The sequence below is a fragment of the Typha latifolia genome, chromosome 1, assembly GCF_019914945.1.
Source record: "Typha latifolia isolate L0001 chromosome 1, TyphaL0001v2, whole genome shotgun sequence".
Classification (NCBI taxonomy): domain Eukaryota; kingdom Viridiplantae; phylum Streptophyta; class Magnoliopsida; order Poales; family Typhaceae; genus Typha; species Typha latifolia.
The window spans coordinates 22408228-22424831 of record NC_133086.1 but is presented as its reverse complement, the minus strand read 5'-3'; the positions used below and the strand labels follow the sequence as shown (position 1 = coordinate 22424831).

The following is a 16604-nucleotide window of genomic DNA, read 5'->3' as shown; positions in this document are numbered from 1 at the left end:
AATATTAATAGCTCCTTTTATATCCATGGTGGTTAAGTAATTTAATCTATCTTTTTTTTTTTTGTAAAATGTAGTAGTTCAAAATATTATTGTAACACCCTGAAATAAAAAAAAAAACCGACCCACAACCCCTACCACCCCATCCTTTTTCTTCTTCGTCCTCTTCTCTTGCCATGAATGCCACCATCCCAACCTTCCCCTATTTCCTCCCCCACCGCACTATCTCTCCCTCCCTCACCTTCTCTCAAATTGTCGACGCCGGAGCCGACGAAGCCAACTGCGCGACCCCCTCGTAAATTCTTTTTTTTTTCTTTCTTTCTCTGTACTTACCCCTCTCGACTGTCGTGCCGGTCGCGTGGCTGTGCCGCCGGTGCCGTCGACCTTGATGTGGCCGCATCTTTCTCCTCGATTTCCTTCTCTCTTTTCCCTCCCCTTCCCTCCGGCTAGCCATCCACCACAAGTGAGGGTCACGGGACGCCGACCTCGAGGGCGGGCTGCCGGCGGCGTGGGCTGTGTGCTCACCACCTCTTGGTGGCATCATTTCAGAGCTAGGGGAAGTAGATGCGGTGTGGTATCATTTCAGAACTAGGGGAAGTAGATGCGGATAGCAAGGAGTAACTTCCTTTATATCAATTATGACTATTTCTATTAGTTATATTGAGGCTCTGCGAGGGTATTATGATTATTTTGGATGTGTATCTTAAAGGCTTGTTGTAGCTTGTGGAACTTGTATCCGGACTCAAACAATATATGCCTTGTGAAAATCTATTACTAACAGGTCACGTGATGCGGAGGAATTTACCCATGTGGTATATACGTGTATTTGGAGGTTTATGTGTTTCAATTATGTACTTATTATTTTAACTTATTATAATCAATTAAAAATTTATTTATTTATTTATTTATATATCAGATAATTATAATTTAATTTAAGAAAAATAGTTACTTTATGATTTATTTAAATATAGTTTTCCTTCGAAGTCAAGTCATCAACGAGATCAAACTCTTCGGGGACGCGCGCGCCCGAGAGCGACAGAATGGAGAAAGAGATGAGCACTTTCCCCTTCACCTTCCCCTCTACGCTTTCCAAACTCCTCACACAAAAATCCTCTCTCCACTCCTCTCACCGTCTCCCTCGTCCTTCTCCAACCCTAGCCCTAATCTCCGTCTCCTCCTTTCCCTAATCTCTTCCCCTGGAGACCATGGATCTCGGCAACGGCGAAGTCGTGGACTCGTCGTCGAATTCGGACAACCGCGCAGCCAAAGCGGGGCCGTCGATGGACGCGGTGGTGAAGGTGTTTTGCGTGCACACGGAGCCTAATTTCTCGCTCCCGTGGCAAATGAAGCGGCAGTACAGGTCGAACAGCAGCGGTTTGGTTATCGCAGGGAGGCGAGTGCTGACGAACGCGCATTCCGTCGAGCACTACACCCAAGTCAAGGTCAAGAAGCGCGGATCCGATACCAAGTACGTCGCTACTGTTTTAGCCATTGGAACCGAGTGTGATATTGGTAAGAAGGGATCCATTTGATCAATTGTACTGCAAGTTGGTATCGGAGTTTTCATTTTATTTTCAATAAAAATTGACTTCTATTTTTCGGCTCCATCCAATTATTTGTGGACTTTTAGCATATATCAGAGCTTAGGCAAAAATTAATTTCATTTGAAAATTCGTGGGGACTAATTAGTATGGTACGTTTATCTGTAGTTAAGTTTGACTAGTAGACATGCCCCCATATAGATTAGCTTAAAGCATGGGAGTTCCCACAGTAAATTTTTGCATGTAGGCATTGACTTAGAACATCAGTATATGTTTGAGGAGTTGTCATGAACTCTGCTTGAACTACTAGGAGTTGGTCATGTGGGTTTTTCTTCTTACAACAGTTAACTCTCACCTTGTGTCTTGACAACTTTTGAATGTTGAAGCCCTTATTGCTCTTAACCCTGCTGTCAGGGAATTGCTTCATGTACCATTTATTGATTTTATGAATATTTGGATAATTTCACAATAAAGGATCAGAAGCAATTTTCCTTTTTCATCTTTAGGCCAATCTAATGCACAGGTGGCTATTAACAAATTGCACACTTAAGTCTCCAAACGGGGAATACAATTCATTCCAGGAATGTGGTTCAGGATTACCTAGAAAGAAGAGATTGTTACTATAGTGTTGCAATATATCTTCTTCTTTTTTCCTTGATCATTCTAGTTTAGCTACTTTATTTACTTATTAGATGTGCTTTTTGTTAAATGTGGTTGAAAAAGATTAGCTAAAAATGCTAGCAGATGTCACTGTTGTTGATGATATTTAATATGCATGCTAGTGTCACATTTAATTATCCTCGAGAATGTTTAGCACTTTAGCCTGCCTTTGCTGTTTATTCCCCTCGATCTATAATATGTTTCAGAAGCTATTCTGATTTAGATGTCAACTATGTGACAATTTTTCCCAGCCATGTTGACTGTCAGTGATGATGAATTTTGGGAAGGCATTTCTCCAGTGGAATTTGGATCCTTACCTGCTCTCCAAGATGCTGTTACCGTGGTTGGTTATCCAACTGGAGGGGACACAATTTCTGTGACAAGTGGTATTGTCTCAAGAATGGAGGTTCTATCTTATGCCCATGGTTCCACAGAACTATTAGGCCTGCAGGTTAGGGGACATTAGTTTAAACTTATTTAAGGAAAAAAAAATTAAGAATTGCCCTCTTGCCATGCAGCCACTAGAAGTACCTATTTTTGAACTTATAATGTCATTTTGCTTTTCTTTTGCAATCATCCTGTTTATCTGTTTTGTATGTGCTTGTATAAATTCTGACTTTGTTTTGGACAGATAGATGCAGCTATAAACTCGGGAAATTCAGGTGGTCCTGCATTCAACGATAAAGGCAAATGTGTTGGCATAGCATTTCAGGCACTTAAACAGGATGATGTGGAGAATATAGGCTATGTCATACCCACTCCTGTTATCATGCACTTCATTCATGATTACGAGAAATCTGGTGAATTTACAGGTATTGTTCTAGCAAAGATTGGATCATTGGAAATGTTCATATATTGTCACTTGTACTTTAAAGTTTAAACTACTCTGAACATAAGGATAGTAAATGGTTTTGCCATGTCAGTTAACTGTTGAATGCTGCTATGTTTGAGTTCTCATTTATAAGGTCTCTGTGAGTATTAACCTTCCCATGTTTCCATTGGAGTTTGGTGATCTTTCACAATAAATGACCTAGAAGAATCTTAGGAATTGGCATTTTGTTAGAAAGCTCTCTTTTGTTGATGGGTGTCAAATTTGTTTTGTAAATTGACATTCTTTCTTCAATGCAGTTTGTACTGACAAATCATAATTAAATCCCATTTGCTCCATGCTCCATCATTCATGTGCTACACTGTTTAGAAGTAGCTTTCTAGTCGCAGAATCAAGGATCAACACAGAATTTTATTTCAATTTGTTCATCCACTAACTTTGATGATTCTGGATAAGTATGTTGATCTGTCATGTGGAATTAATGAGTTAACTTATTAATGAGTTAACTTTTAAGATATTAAATTTGTATCCTCATGTCGTTAAGTAGAAATAACTGCCCCTGGCAAGCCTCTAGTTAATAACCCATGATGAATTCTGTTGTATGCTTTGTCAGACTTGTACATTATGCTGTAAATTATTTTATTATATAAGAGTAGATAGCATTTACTTCATCCACACTCCACAGTATACATGTTATCTTAGGTTCTAATTGGCCCTTTTAAATCAATATTGAGTATCTACTTTACAATCTCTTTTGGGACAACAGTGGAAATCCCCCACCTTTTCCAATTTTATTATCACTACGCAACAAATATCTTACTCTCTTTAGAGTGCATATTATACATTTTTTTCCCACACTTATTTTTTGTTGCATACATTATTTTAACTGCAGGATTCCCTGTAATTGGGATTGAGTGGCAGAAAATGGAAAATTCTGATTTGCGCAAGGCAATGGGGATGAAACAGGACCAGAAGGGCGTCCGTGTGCGGAGAGTAGAACCTACTGCACCAGAATCAGCGTTTCTAAAGCCATCCGATATCATTCTTAGCTTTGATGGTGTTGATATTGCTAATGATGGAACTGGTCAGTATAATTCATATCATTATTGAAATGTATTTTTTATTTTATGTGTAATGCCATTTCTCGAATGGGGACTTGCCTTCTCTGACATGCTGGCATCATCTATTTGATTGTTTCATACTTTCATGTTCTGAGGTTATATGATATATTGATATGTTTATGCAGGCTAACCTGATTACAACTTGCTCTTTTACATTGCTACCATATCTGTGATACTTATCTGTGTGATGGCTATCTAGAGTGCAAGCTTTGATTGCTATTCCAGAAAACAAGTGGAATTGGGAAAACATGTAGAGAACTAATATTAGATATGAGAATGAACAACCATGCTATTCTGGAAAGATTAAAATTGTCCTTGTTCAAGATGACTGACCTTTCTTTGGACTTCATGGAGTGAGTACATTTCCCTTGATACCATTCATCCTGATTTTGTGGTTCAGGACATGAATGTCCTCTCCAGCAACTTTGGTAAGCTGCTTACCTTTTGCACCCCCTAGACGCCTCACTGCTGGGACCCCAGTGCATCGAGGCATTTTCTTTGTACTACACATGGAACCCTGTTCTAGTTAATCTGCAATGAGTTGATTCTGACATTTTATTTCATGTGGTTATGTAGATGCTGTACATATTGCTCTGATGGGTTGCATGATAAAAAAATACTATCTAAATTGTAGATCAATTTTTACATTGAGCATTGGTTCTTGTTGATAAATGAACAGATGGATTTGATTCTAAACTTTTTTGTATTTTAGATCTATGAATTGGCTTTCAGATGATCATAAAAGAAGGTGACTGACTTATCACTAATGCTGACTCACTTCTATTCTGTTCTGATCTTTAGTTCCTTTCAGGCATGGTGAACGCATTGATTTTAGTTACCTTGTTTCTCAGAAGTACACTGGGGAGAAAGCTGTGGTTAAAGTTCTACGGGATTCTGAAATTCATGAATTCAACATAACTCTTGGGACTTACAAGAGCCTTGTTCCAGCTTACATTAAGGGAAAAACTCCATCATATTACATTATTGCCGGTTTCGTTTTTACAGCTATATCTGTTCCTTATCTCATTTCTGAGGTGCATGACTTACTTAGGTTTAAATTTTTTCTAGTTTTATTAATATTTTGATTCTTAAATGGTAGTCACTGAAAGCTTCTGCTGATGCATAGTTTGTTACTTTTGTCAGTATAGAACTAGTAACCCTTTGTCAAATATTGCAACTCTAAGGTAGAATTACTCGAAATAGTAGTTTGAGACTTTGTGCAGTAAATCTTGTTGATAGGTAATAATTCAAGAATGATTAGATAGCACAGCAAACATCATAAAGAAAGAGAGAGAAGGAAGAGAGGGGACTGGGGAGAGACCTGTGTGTGTGTGTGTAGTGAATTGAAAATTGGTAAAGAGAAGCCTCTTCTCTTTTGATTTTTATTTTTATTTTAGGTTCACAATTCAAATAGGATTCCCTGATACCCTCTTCTGTAACCAAACTTTACCTGTCACACTATTACAATGGCCTATAAAAGGAAACCCTTGAACTTTTTGGACATAAATCCTAATGAAAACTTTCTAACCCATTGTGTACATAAGATGAAGCACTTCAAAGTCCACCTAAAATATAATGAAAATTATGATCTGGAAAGAATGCTTGTTGTATCTTGAGAATGTGTGATAGTTCTTATTTTGTTGAACTAAGAATGTGTTGCGGTACTCTGCATGGGCCAGCATGTTGTGGGAAAGCATGACCATATTGCTTAGACAATTATCACACTTTATCGATTATGTTATTCATTTATTGTGCTGCATATTTTTCTGAGGAATATCACCGTGGACTCGATAGTACAGCATGTTAATGACACAAAGTATGAAATCTTGTTCTTTTTATTATTTAAAAATATAATGCTTGCTATTCTAATATAGTAAGATACATGGTTAGTGTGTGTTTATATGTTATCTCCAGTATAATGCATGTGATGGCAATTACTTCATCTTATAGCCACATCGTTAATGGAAATGCAGCTTTTCTGTCATCACTGATGCACTATTTATATTTATCAGTATGGAAAGAATGGTGAATACAATGGACCTGTGAAATTGGTGGACAAGTTTTTATATGCTATGGCACAATCACACGATGAACAGGTCGTAGTGGTTTCTCAGGTTTGATATTCCTTCTATGCCATTGATTTAAGTATAAAAAAGTCAAAATCAATTTGTAGTTGTGATACTCTTTTTAAGTATTTTTATGCTTATAGCTTAGTTCCCAAGTCTACCAGTTTTCCCATGGTAAAATAATGTTTCTTTATACTTTCTAGGTGCTTGTGTCAGATATTAATATTGGTTATGAAGATATTGTCAACACTCAGGTGAGAACAGCTCCTTAGATCCTATTGTTTTATTTTCACCCAAGTGAGCTGAGTTGCCTGGTCAGGGAGAAGTTATGCTGTGCGTTCATTTCTTTGTAGTTTCTCTTCATACATATGTGCAGTCAAACTTAAGTTAATACTTGAGATTCTTGGTTGCTACTTAAGTCCTGAATGACTGACCTTCTCCTGTACCTGCCCTCTGCAGGTACTTGCTTTCAATGGTAAACCAGTCAAGAATTTGAAAAGCTTGGCGACCATGGTAGAGAAATGCAATGAAGAGTTCTTACAGTTTAATTTGGAGTACCAGCTGGTCTCTCTCTCTCTCTCTCTCTCTCTCTCTCTCTCTCTCAATAACAACCATCATTTCTATTTGCACTTGAGATATCATGGCACATGCAAAGTGTGACTTGAAAGAAAGATATGACATTTTAAAGTACTATGTATTTAAAAATTTGCTGAACTTTTAACTTGAGCTTAAGATATAATTTTTGGCCTTTAACCACTCATTATTATAGTGGTTTATTTACAAAATCAAATGGAAGAACAAATCTACGAGGAATTGATCACATCTAGTTTTGCTCTCTAATATCTTCTTTTTTTTCTTCTTTTTTGCATTAGTTTCTCTTACACCAGAATCTTGAACACTTGTCCTGTTTTGGAGAACTAACGGATTATCCACCCCTCTGTGCTGTTTACAGATTGTAGTCCTCCAAACAGAGACTGCAAAGGCTGCAACACAGGACATTCTAACACTGCACTGCATACCTTCGGCTATGTCTGATGATCTGAAGACATGAACAGAAAGCTCCATGGGAGCTTATGCATCATGCAGCTCCATTCTGTACATCTTTTTGTTCTCTTAAGTTTTGCTGTATGCGGAATAACTAGTCTGTAAGATGCTAAGTGCAGCAGTGCTGCAATTTATTGGGATTGAGATCTCCCAAATTTGGGATTATTTTGCCATATAGTGTAGCTGTAATATGCTCAATAAGCTGTCGTAATGAGTCATATTTTGCAATGCCAGACTGACTGACTGTTTAAAACAAACTTAAAGTTTCTATAATTTAGTCTATCTTAGCAAGTCAAATTGCATTTCAGCAGCGAGGTCGTTTTTTTTTTTCAATCTTGCAAGCTGATGAAAACGTGAAGTCATGTGCTGTTATTCATGTTGAATGCAAGTGATATTTGATTGGAGGATGCATGCTAAGTATCTGTTCAGTGACAGACATCAGGGTGGGTGTAGAATATGTATGGGGCTCTAGTTTCCTAATAAGAGTACATGTAACTATGAAATCTCAGGACCTCACAAATGAGCAGCGGATAAATAGATAGATCATCAGCATAAGTATCAATACTCAACCTACGGCATGAACAGAATTGAAGTGTGGACATAGAATCAAAATATTCAAAAGTACATGAATCATAAATCTGGCATCCAAAAAAAGAAGAAGGGAAATTCTGATCGTCAAAGCGCAGGCAATGAAATAGCACAAGCCAACTATTCTATAATTTTTTTTAAAGAAAAAACCCTGGAGTTTGATCATATGTCTCATAAGCTGAATTTAATACCGTTTTCTTTTCAAATCTAAATTGTTTAATACGAAGGAATATAACGGAGGCGACGCGACGGTGGGTAACGGAAAGGAATGAAAGCTTCCTCACAACGGCTCTCTCCCGAGAGCTCTCTTTTGTATCCCCAATCCCTCTTCATTCTCCAATGAAGAAGCCAAACTTCCTCCATTCCCAAATCCCTCCTCACCTCTCGGAGAAACCCAATTCGCTTCTCCTCTCTATTTGTACTCCTGCTGCTTTTCTTGTTCTTGAAGTTCTCTTTGCTCTCCATTATCCTTTCCCTCCTCCTCCTCTTCTCATTTCTTTACTCTTTTGCAAACTATTAGGTGGTTGGAGAGATGGGTTTGGTGGATTGTCTCTAGTATCTTTCTTCCTTTCCATACGTAGCTCCGAAGAGAGGTTCTTTTCCTTTTGCTGTCCCTTTCCCCTACCAGCCGTCTCTCTCGATTTCTCTGTGCAAGTTCATTTCTTTTTTGTACTAATTGGTTCTCTGTTTCTTTTGCAGGTCTGGAAGGAACTGCATAGTTTCCTCTGGTAAAGCAAATCCTTTTATTTGAATAGCATTTAGATGATTCTTATACCTTATTATCTTGAATAGCCTACGCATTATTTCGTTTGTGCTGTCTGGGTGCTAGCATTTCCCCTTGTTTTTTAAGCATGCAATTTCTAACCTTTCCAATTGTTGGGTTTTGAAGGAAATTTTATTTGGTTTTCGGATATCTTTTTCCATGAATCTCTAATTCAAGGGAGTCGATGCCCCCATTGCGTTCTATAATTTCAGATTTGTATTTCCTTTGCTTCTAAATTTTGGAGGTGAGTATGGGGGCATGCTCTTGATAAATCAGGAAATAGGACTTTTGGATCTCATTTTCCGGGAAAAACGAAAAGAAAAATCCCAATTTGCAATTAATAATATTGTTCCTTCTCGAGCATATAATCTGAATAATATTTCTTGGATATCAGGAACCCAATCTGATCATAAATTTCTTCAGCAAATTTGTGGGTCATACTATGCCTTTCAATATAGTTTCATCATGGAACAAAAGGAGGAGAAGCAAATCACTTGACCATATTAATCCCTGTATGTGATTTTATTTTTATTTTCTTCTCAGTTTTGACTGCCAGGAAATATTAAATCTGGCATGGCCACTGAAGCCTTTAATTCATTGAACTTGGGCAGGGGTATACAAGCCTGTTGAACTTTGGCAGCTCAAAGATCAAAGCCCCCCTCTTAAAAAACGTATCTGCTCATCAGTTTACACTCTCAAGGAAATGGAAGAAGCAACTTGTGCTTTTAGCGACAAAAATTTGATTGGGAAAGGAGGATTTGGTCGGGTGTATAAGGGAATTCTGAAGGATGGAGAGGTCTGTATGTAATTTTATAATATTTTGTCGCACCATTACTTTTCGTATTGCTCGTTGCCATATTAAATTTTATTTTCTTTTTATATTCCATGTCGTGTAATCTGGGTAAGATGATGGTGCAGAGTGTCAAACTACTTTCTAACATTTGAGTTTATTTACTATAGTTTGACTCAATTAGGAGTAGGGACTGCAGCTAACTAGACATGCACAAACAAGTCAACTAGGGAAGAGAAGAATATATTTTGAATTGCTGGTATGTTCAGTTGTATTAACCTCAGTTATTCTATGCATTCTTCTATTTTAATCTAAAGGTTGTTGCAATCAAGAAAATGGATCTACCACCTGTTAAACATGCTGATGGTGAAAGGGAGTTCCGTGTGGAAGTGGACATCTTGAGCAGATTAGACCATCCAAATCTAGTTACGCTGATTGGCTACTGTGCTGATGGGAAGAATAGGTTCTTAGTGTATGAATATATGCTTAAAGGGAACCTGCAAGATCTTTTGAATGGTCAGTATCAGGAAATTTCTCTCTCTTTACTCCTACTGAATTTTCATTGTGCCTCATCTTTTGGATTTTCCCTCCTGCATCGGCATTTCAGGAATCAGTGAAGTGAAGATGGACTGGCCTTTGAGACTGAAAATAGCACTTGGAGCAGCAAGAGGCCTTGCTTATCTCCATTCTAGTTCAGCTGTTGGTGTCCCTATTGTTCATAGGGACTTCAAGTCTAGCAATATTCTACTTGGCGAACACTTTGAGGCAAAGGTAATGAATAGTATGGTTCTAGTTATGAACCCAATCAAATATGACCTACAATGCATGTGGCACAACCTGATAGCAACTGAACTCCTCAGATTTCTGATTTTGGCCTCGCTAAGTTAATGCCAGAGGGTGCAGACATGCATGCAACCACGAGAATGCTAGGTACTTTTGGCTACTTTGATCCTGAGTATGCATTGGTACGTATCTATTTCCTGATAAACATATCTTCCTCTTTGTCCTGATTGTTTTCTTACTATAGATTGTTTAGAAGGTTGCAGTTTTTAAATGAAGAGTAGGCATCTGATGCAGTCTGGCATTCTGGGAACACTCTCAACCTTTTTTTGGTTTTCTTTGTTTCACTGGAGTGTTCCAGAAGGCTGTCTGTGGCGTTGGATCTGCAGGGTGGTTTTTCTTAAAGATTTATACAAAACTCTATAATAAGCAATACCTCAATCACATTTGTTTAAATGACATCCAATTACCTCAAGAAAATGGTCTAAAAGAGAGGCTAATGTTTATTAGTATCTTAATGAAATCTTATATGATATTCACAACCTAAAATTGCTGCGTAGTACAAAATTCGGATCGGAAGATACTATGTAAGGTTGAAAGTGACTTTCTAACAAGAAGCTTGTTGTTCAGGATTAAAGGAAGTGGAATAAGGAACTGTTCAGATGTTGTTTCATATGCTAGTACTATCCACTGATTCCTGATGCTTCTTTGACATTTAAGAGAAAAAAAATTAGAAGACTGAAAGAAATACGATGATCCTTCCTTTGATCCTGCCTACTTTTTCAGGAAATTTTAAGAGAGACTAGATCACATCTCGAATGAATTTGCATAACTTGCGAACTAACGGATAAGAGATCTTACTGTATAATGTTGTAAATTTGTGATCTTCCCTTCTGTGGTATTCTTTACGGAAATTTAATTCATTCTTGTCTAGCAATTTAATTTTGTGGATAGTATTCTCAGCAAGAATTCCCTTATTGATATGTTACAGACGGGAAAGCTAACACTGCAAAGTGATGTCTATGCTTTTGGTGTTGTATTGCTGGAGCTGTTAACCGGTCGTAGAGCAATAGAGCTAAGCCAAGCCCCAACAGATCAAAATATCATATTAAAGGTACATATAGCTCTTAATTGTAAATGGAAGAGGCAGCCATTAGCCAAGTAAACTTATGGGTTTATTATCATACATGCATTGAGATCAGGTCCATCAAATATTGAATGACCGGAAAAAGTTGCGCAAGGTGGTCGATCCTGATATTTCCAAGAGCTCCTACACCATTGAGTCGATCACAATGTTTGCAGGCCTTGCTTCTCGCTGTGTCTGCTTCGACAGCGGTGGGAGACCGTCGATGATAGAGTGTGTGAAGGAACTTCAACTCATTATGTATGCCAATATGAAAGTATAGAAACTATCTGAGTTCTTGAGAACCACTGGTCAATTATCTTTTGTATTTTGCTTCTTACAAATTCTTTTGAATGTAAATAGTGAAACGATTGATGGTTATCATGTTCCATTGAGTGCCAACTGTATAATTGTATCAGGTTTAACTTGATGTTATGTTATCCAAATGAGTACTATCTGTTATCTTCACACCACTTAAGCTAAAGGCTTGTTTAAGTTTATGAATAAGCTTGAAAGGAGTGGAAATATCACTATGTTTCTAGTTAAAGCATCAAATCATACAAGTAGATTCTAACCAGTAAGATTAAGAAAAAAACAAATATAACTAGAACTCTAATGGTGTTACTAAAAAAAGATTAGGTCATTTATCTACTAACTACTAACGATTTTCTCTGTATCTCAAGTGTCAATTGCCTTTATGGTGCCCAAAGTTGGGAAAAGAGAGCTTTCCCCCTTTCTCACTCAAACGCCAGCTTCATGCAATCCTTTTCTTTACTTGTACCACAGAGGAATTCCATCAAACAGGTGAAGAGCATATTAACCTTCAAGGCCCACTCTTCCCTTTTTATGCTTTATCCTCCATTCGTATGTCTCCAAACGCAACCACCGTTCTCCTCTTAAAGACAACCTTTCCCCCTTCTCCCTTCAAAAGAACTCTATGGCGACCTCATCGACATCTCTTTCCCTTTCTTTCGACTCCGCTCTCCAACCAATCCTTTTCCACTCCTCTCACCACTCTTCTTCTCTTCTTACCACCTTCCTCTCGGTTCCGAGATCCTCTTCTCTCTCTATACATTTCCGGCGTCGCGTGCCTCCTCTCTCTCCTCCACAAACCGTCGACTCCTCCATTAAGAACCCCACTCCCGGGCCCTTCTTGGACCCCACCACTCTTGAGCAGTTCAAAATTCTTGGAGATTTGCCCTTCTCGGGCCCCGCCACTCTTGAGCAGCTCAAAATTCTTGGAGATTTCCACCAACTCCATGAGTTCGAACACGGGTCGTTGGAAATCCGACCAATGGAGGATTCGGAGCTCGACAGCGCGGTTGCGCTCCTCGCCGAGTCGTTTATCGAGTCGATGTGGTTGCCGGATCAGTACGTTACGCTGCTTGCTATTTTGGTGAACCAGTACGTGGTGGAGCGGCGGAGGTTGATGCCGCACATGGTGGTGCTCGTCGGGTTGTATAAGAGCAAAGGGGAGGAGGAGGAGGCGCAGATCGCATGCATCGCAGAGGTGTCTCTCGATGCCCTTGGAGCGAATGTAGCGCCGCCGACGCCAACGCCCCCGAGGGAATGTCCTTACATCTGCAACATGGCTGTGAAAAAGGCGCTGAGAAGGTATGAGCTTTACTTATGCTTTGAATTGCTCTATTTTTACTTCAGTTAAATGCTTGGAAACGTTCAAATCAGAAAAAAAAATGCTTCGAAACATTTGGGTACTGCTTGTCTGGATAGAATAAGTGTGATTGTCTTCTTTTGCATAATGTTGAGTGTAAACTTGGCAAGCTTTATATTTGGAGTAAGAGCGAGATAAGAAAGGAATAATTCAGAATATTTTACTGTGGTTTCATGTCTTGCGCTCTGAGATATTTTAGGGGTTGCAAATCGCCTTTTAATTTGTACTCTACAATTGCATATATGAATGTGCTCTGGAGTTTCCAGTCCTTAATTGATAGCATGACCAGTATATCACGGATCACACAGAGGATAATGTCTAACAGAATAATCTTGAATGCTTTCATCTTGTGGATACTGGCAAAATGACAATAGGTCCAGAAGCTCTTGAACTATCTCAATTTTCTCTCGCCCTTGTCACTGATGTGGAGCCACCATCTTGTTCGCTTATCTTTCCAGCTTCCTAGCATCTAAGAATTGAATTTGATCTACCTCTTCTCATCTTCCATCAGATAAGTCATCCATGAAGCCCATAATTGGTTTACTTATTCTTGTAAAGCCCTTGATCAGTATCTTCTAGAATACCCCATATATCAGGCCATTCACAGTAATGTGATAAATTATGTAGCTTATCACTTATCAGAGACTTACTTTTATGAAGCTAACTGTCTTTGTGCTTTGTGAAGTTGTTTGTAGAGAAAAATCAGGACATTCTTGATTATGAACATGGAGTATCAGGTTTCACCTATCTGTAGTTGCTAGTAATTTTCTCATCTTGATCAACAAATTTGTGAAGTTCTCTTATCAGAATTCAGAATCAGTTTACTTTGTACAAAAGGTAAAGAGGCCACCATATGTTGCAATTTGTGAAACATGGGATAAGTTTCGTGGAGGTTGAATTGAGGATCTATCTGCTTGGCAGAAACTCTAGTGACCGAGGACTAACTTGAAAGCCTACAATCAACAACTTATCATCTTTTATTTCTGTGAAAAGGACAAGAGAATCACAGTCAATCAAGATATATTTAACTTGTATCGTCAAACTAAATTATAACCTTTCATTTTCCTCTAAAGTTTTGCCCTCTGTGGGCCCAAATGTGAATTTGTTGTTAGCTAGCAGGAAAAGCTATATTTAAGTCAAGATTTTGCCTTTACTAAGAGAATTTCTTTCAAAGCTACTGTCATTTGGAATGCTGACTAGGTGATTAATTTTTATGATTCTGCGTCTGACTAATTCACGGTGCTGAAAGTTCAATAGTCAAATGTACTATGTGATTACTGCATTATTCTGGCATTCATTTAAAACCTTATTGTGCAGTCATGTAATGCAGATTATTCAATGTAATGCAAGGAAAATTTTTCTGCATACTGTCTCATCCGCATTCTTTTAGAGATCTTGCAGATTGTGGTGTGATATGTCGTTCTTCTTTTTGTGTTTTAGGAAAGGAATCGGAAGGAAACTCCTGAAAGCATGTGAGGAATTGATAATACAAATGAAAGCTAAATCAGATGTATATCTTCACTGCAGAGTGGTTGATAAAATCCCTTTCAACATGTACAAGAAAGCTGGTTACAAAGTCGTCAAGACTGACAGCATCTTAGTCTGGCTGACTGCTCAGCGACGCAAGTACTTAATGCACAAAAAACTACCACAAACTGTCAGCGACAATATCTCAGATTCTGACGACGACCACAGCTGATGCAATGTACATGCTAAGAAATCATCCAGTAGCTTGTATACTAAAACTTTACTATTGGCAATGCTGTTCCCTGATCTTCAAATTTGTGACAAGATTATAGTCATTGGAGTAGTAAAATTTGTGAATTGGATTGATCATTTGACATTTGGATGCTTAGAGGTAGATGACTAGTTAGTCTACATACTGAAATCGTAGCCATTCTGGTGCTTATTTCACTCGAAATGTTGATCCATTCATTACAGATCTCAAAGAAACAGCGAAAACTCTTAACCTGATTGACTATTTGTGGATCTAGTCTTACTACTATTTGTGGTAGAAGATTATAACCTAATAAGGCATCTTGTTATTATTGATGGCAGAAGATTTATAACCTGGGATATTAGCTTTCTTAAGCTATTAAATGATGGTTCGAGGTTGAATTTGGACGGAATCCATTCGCCACTAAACTTAAACCTTTTTAAATCTCAAACTACTCTTTAATTTATTACATTCTCATTGCAGTTCATAGGTAAAATAGGAAAAATGAACATAGTAAAACGAATTCCTATTTTATTTCAAAAAACAAAAACTAGAAAGACTTTATATTTCAGTTTAATTGCTTTCTAAATAAAATCAATTGAAATCTTTATACAATTGGCAAATACCCTTATAGAGCCAAGGCATTAGCATTGGAATTACCACGTCTCCGACCATGGCAAACAGTGGCTTAATGCTTTTGGCTTTGATGTGGCTCTCTCTTGTTTCTTTCAACCGAGTTAATGGAAGATTACTAGTCTCACAGCTTAAAGGAGGAGATGCGAATGCCATCCAAAGCCTTCATCTAAATCCATCCAGTCCTGCTCCATATATGCTCACTCATGTACTATTATTTATAAACTCAATATTCGATAAAAATTTTCCCCATTTCGTTGTCAATTAAGTATTTTCTCTTCTTAACATTTTTTTTTGGTGTGTGTTCTTCTGCAGTGGGCTGTGTATGGGACGAAAGAAGAAATCTTTCATGGTACTACAGCTAAAATAACTATTTTTTTATAAATTAGTTAAATATAATGAAAAAGATAACCGTTTTAATTGTATATAACTATTAGAGGGTAAAATGATATAAACAAAACTATAGAAGAGAGGTGTGAGGTAAATTTAGACTTAACCACCTGAGAATAAAATACAATTTTTCCTATTATATTTATTGGATGTTATTATATTGTGGGATGACAAAAATTGCAGGTATCTCCTTACTTATATAATGATACTAAAGCTCATATCTTCACGAATTGGATTGTGAGTATTAAAAGTTTGTTTTCTCCCTCTCTTAACATCATTCAAATGAATGCAAAACTTGTAGATGTTTTGGTTGACTTGTAGGCAGACGAGGCTGGCTGCTACAACCTTGTGTGTCCAGGTTTTGTAAGAGATAATTCGTCCAAAGACGTACCAGGACAAGCAGTAACTCCCCCCCTCTGTTTACGATGGAGAACAACGCTACATCATCCTCACTATAAAGAAGGTTTGAGTATAAGTTTGAGAATATACTCTTCTTAATGGCAGGATGAGAATACTGGAGACTGGTCATTATACAGAGAAGATTCAGGAAATAGAGAACGAATAGGCTTTTGGCCAAAAACTCTCTTTAAAAGTTTAGCTACAAGTGCTGCAAAGGTTGAATGGGGGTGGAACTGTGTTCTTCATCGAAGATGACAAACAAGACATAGCAAGCCCTCCTATGGGGAGTGGCCATTTCCCGGTTGAAGGTGAAGGGAAAGCAGCGTCTTTCAAAAACGTCAAATTATTTGATGAAAATGGTGGGATCTACTCCAAGCCTGTGGATGTTCGTCGTTTAATTACCGCACAAGATTGCTACTTGGTTTCTGAGTTTCAAATGGAGGAGGCCATGGATCATGGCAATGGTTTCTGAGTTTCTATTATGGTGGACC

General features: G+C 38.0%; 3 protein-coding genes across 7 annotated transcripts; all 3 read left to right on the top strand.

The window, feature by feature from the left end:
• The first annotated feature begins 988 nt into the window (after nt 1–988).
• LOC140789030 (protease Do-like 9) lies at nt 989–7531 on the top strand. 4 transcript variants are annotated; one of them, XM_073138613.1, is made up of 9 exons: nt 989–1509; nt 2450–2649; nt 2830–3010; nt 3920–4111; nt 4950–5182; nt 6161–6262; nt 6418–6468; nt 6674–6778; nt 7167–7531. In XM_073138613.1, exons 1-9 carry the CDS (start codon nt 1203–1205, stop codon nt 7263–7265), a joined length of 1470 nt encoding a protein of 489 aa, XP_072994714.1. In that variant the 5' UTR covers nt 989–1202; the 3' UTR covers nt 7266–7531. The 4 variants fall into 4 exon arrangements, with proteins under 4 accessions (XP_072994714.1, XP_072994722.1, XP_072994731.1 ...); XM_073138621.1 differs by having other exon boundaries at nt 1067–1509; nt 6161–6244; XM_073138639.1 differs by having other exon boundaries at nt 1323–1465.
• A 634-nt stretch (nt 7532–8165) lies between these two features.
• Nucleotides 8166–11780, top strand: LOC140789053 (probable serine/threonine-protein kinase PBL28). 2 transcript variants are annotated; one of them, XM_073138651.1, is made up of 10 exons: nt 8166–8264; nt 8367–8439; nt 8546–8574; nt 9004–9121; nt 9221–9405; nt 9717–9915; nt 10007–10170; nt 10260–10364; nt 11171–11293; nt 11382–11780. In XM_073138651.1, exons 4-10 carry the CDS (start codon nt 9052–9054, stop codon nt 11583–11585), a joined length of 1050 nt encoding a protein of 349 aa, XP_072994752.1. In that variant the 5' UTR covers nt 8166–8264; nt 8367–8439; nt 8546–8574; nt 9004–9051; the 3' UTR covers nt 11586–11780. The 2 variants fall into 2 exon arrangements, with proteins under 2 accessions (XP_072994752.1, XP_072994760.1); XM_073138659.1 differs by adding an exon at nt 8736–8853 and having other exon boundaries at nt 8185–8439.
• A 42-nt stretch (nt 11781–11822) lies between these two features.
• On the top strand, nt 11823–14815 carry LOC140789067 (GCN5-related N-acetyltransferase 5, chloroplastic). The gene is made up of 2 exons (XM_073138670.1): nt 11823–12916; nt 14415–14815. Exons 1-2 carry the CDS (start codon nt 12240–12242, stop codon nt 14671–14673), a joined length of 936 nt encoding a protein of 311 aa, XP_072994771.1. The 5' UTR covers nt 11823–12239; the 3' UTR covers nt 14674–14815.
• The last annotated feature ends 1789 nt before the right edge of the window (nt 14816–16604 follow it).

What these genes read in the sequence shown, in the direction of transcription:
- LOC140789053 (XM_073138651.1), top strand. Translation starts at nt 9,052, where the DNA reads ATGCCTTTCAATATAGTTTCATCATGGAACAAAAGGAGGAGAAGCAAA. An exon ending in CCTGCAAGATCTTTTGAATG is followed by an intron (nt 9,916 to 10,006) that starts GTCAGTATCAGG and finishes TCGGCATTTCAG; the next exon opens with GAATCAGTGAAGTGAAGATG. An exon ending in TTGATCCTGAGTATGCATTG is followed by an intron (nt 10,365 to 11,170) that starts GTACGTATCTAT and finishes GATATGTTACAG; the next exon opens with ACGGGAAAGCTAACACTGCA.
- LOC140789067 (XM_073138670.1), top strand. Translation starts at nt 12,240, where the DNA reads ATGGCGACCTCATCGACATCTCTTTCCCTTTCTTTCGACTCCGCTCTC. An exon ending in GTGAAAAAGGCGCTGAGAAG is followed by an intron (nt 12,917 to 14,414) that starts GTATGAGCTTTA and finishes TTTGTGTTTTAG; the next exon opens with GAAAGGAATCGGAAGGAAAC.
- LOC140789030 (XM_073138613.1), top strand. Translation starts at nt 1,203, where the DNA reads ATGGATCTCGGCAACGGCGAAGTCGTGGACTCGTCGTCGAATTCGGAC. An exon ending in TGGAACCGAGTGTGATATTG is followed by an intron (nt 1,510 to 2,449) that starts GTAAGAAGGGAT and finishes AATTTTTCCCAG; the next exon opens with CCATGTTGACTGTCAGTGAT. An exon ending in AGGTCGTAGTGGTTTCTCAG is followed by an intron (nt 6,263 to 6,417) that starts GTTTGATATTCC and finishes TATACTTTCTAG; the next exon opens with GTGCTTGTGTCAGATATTAA.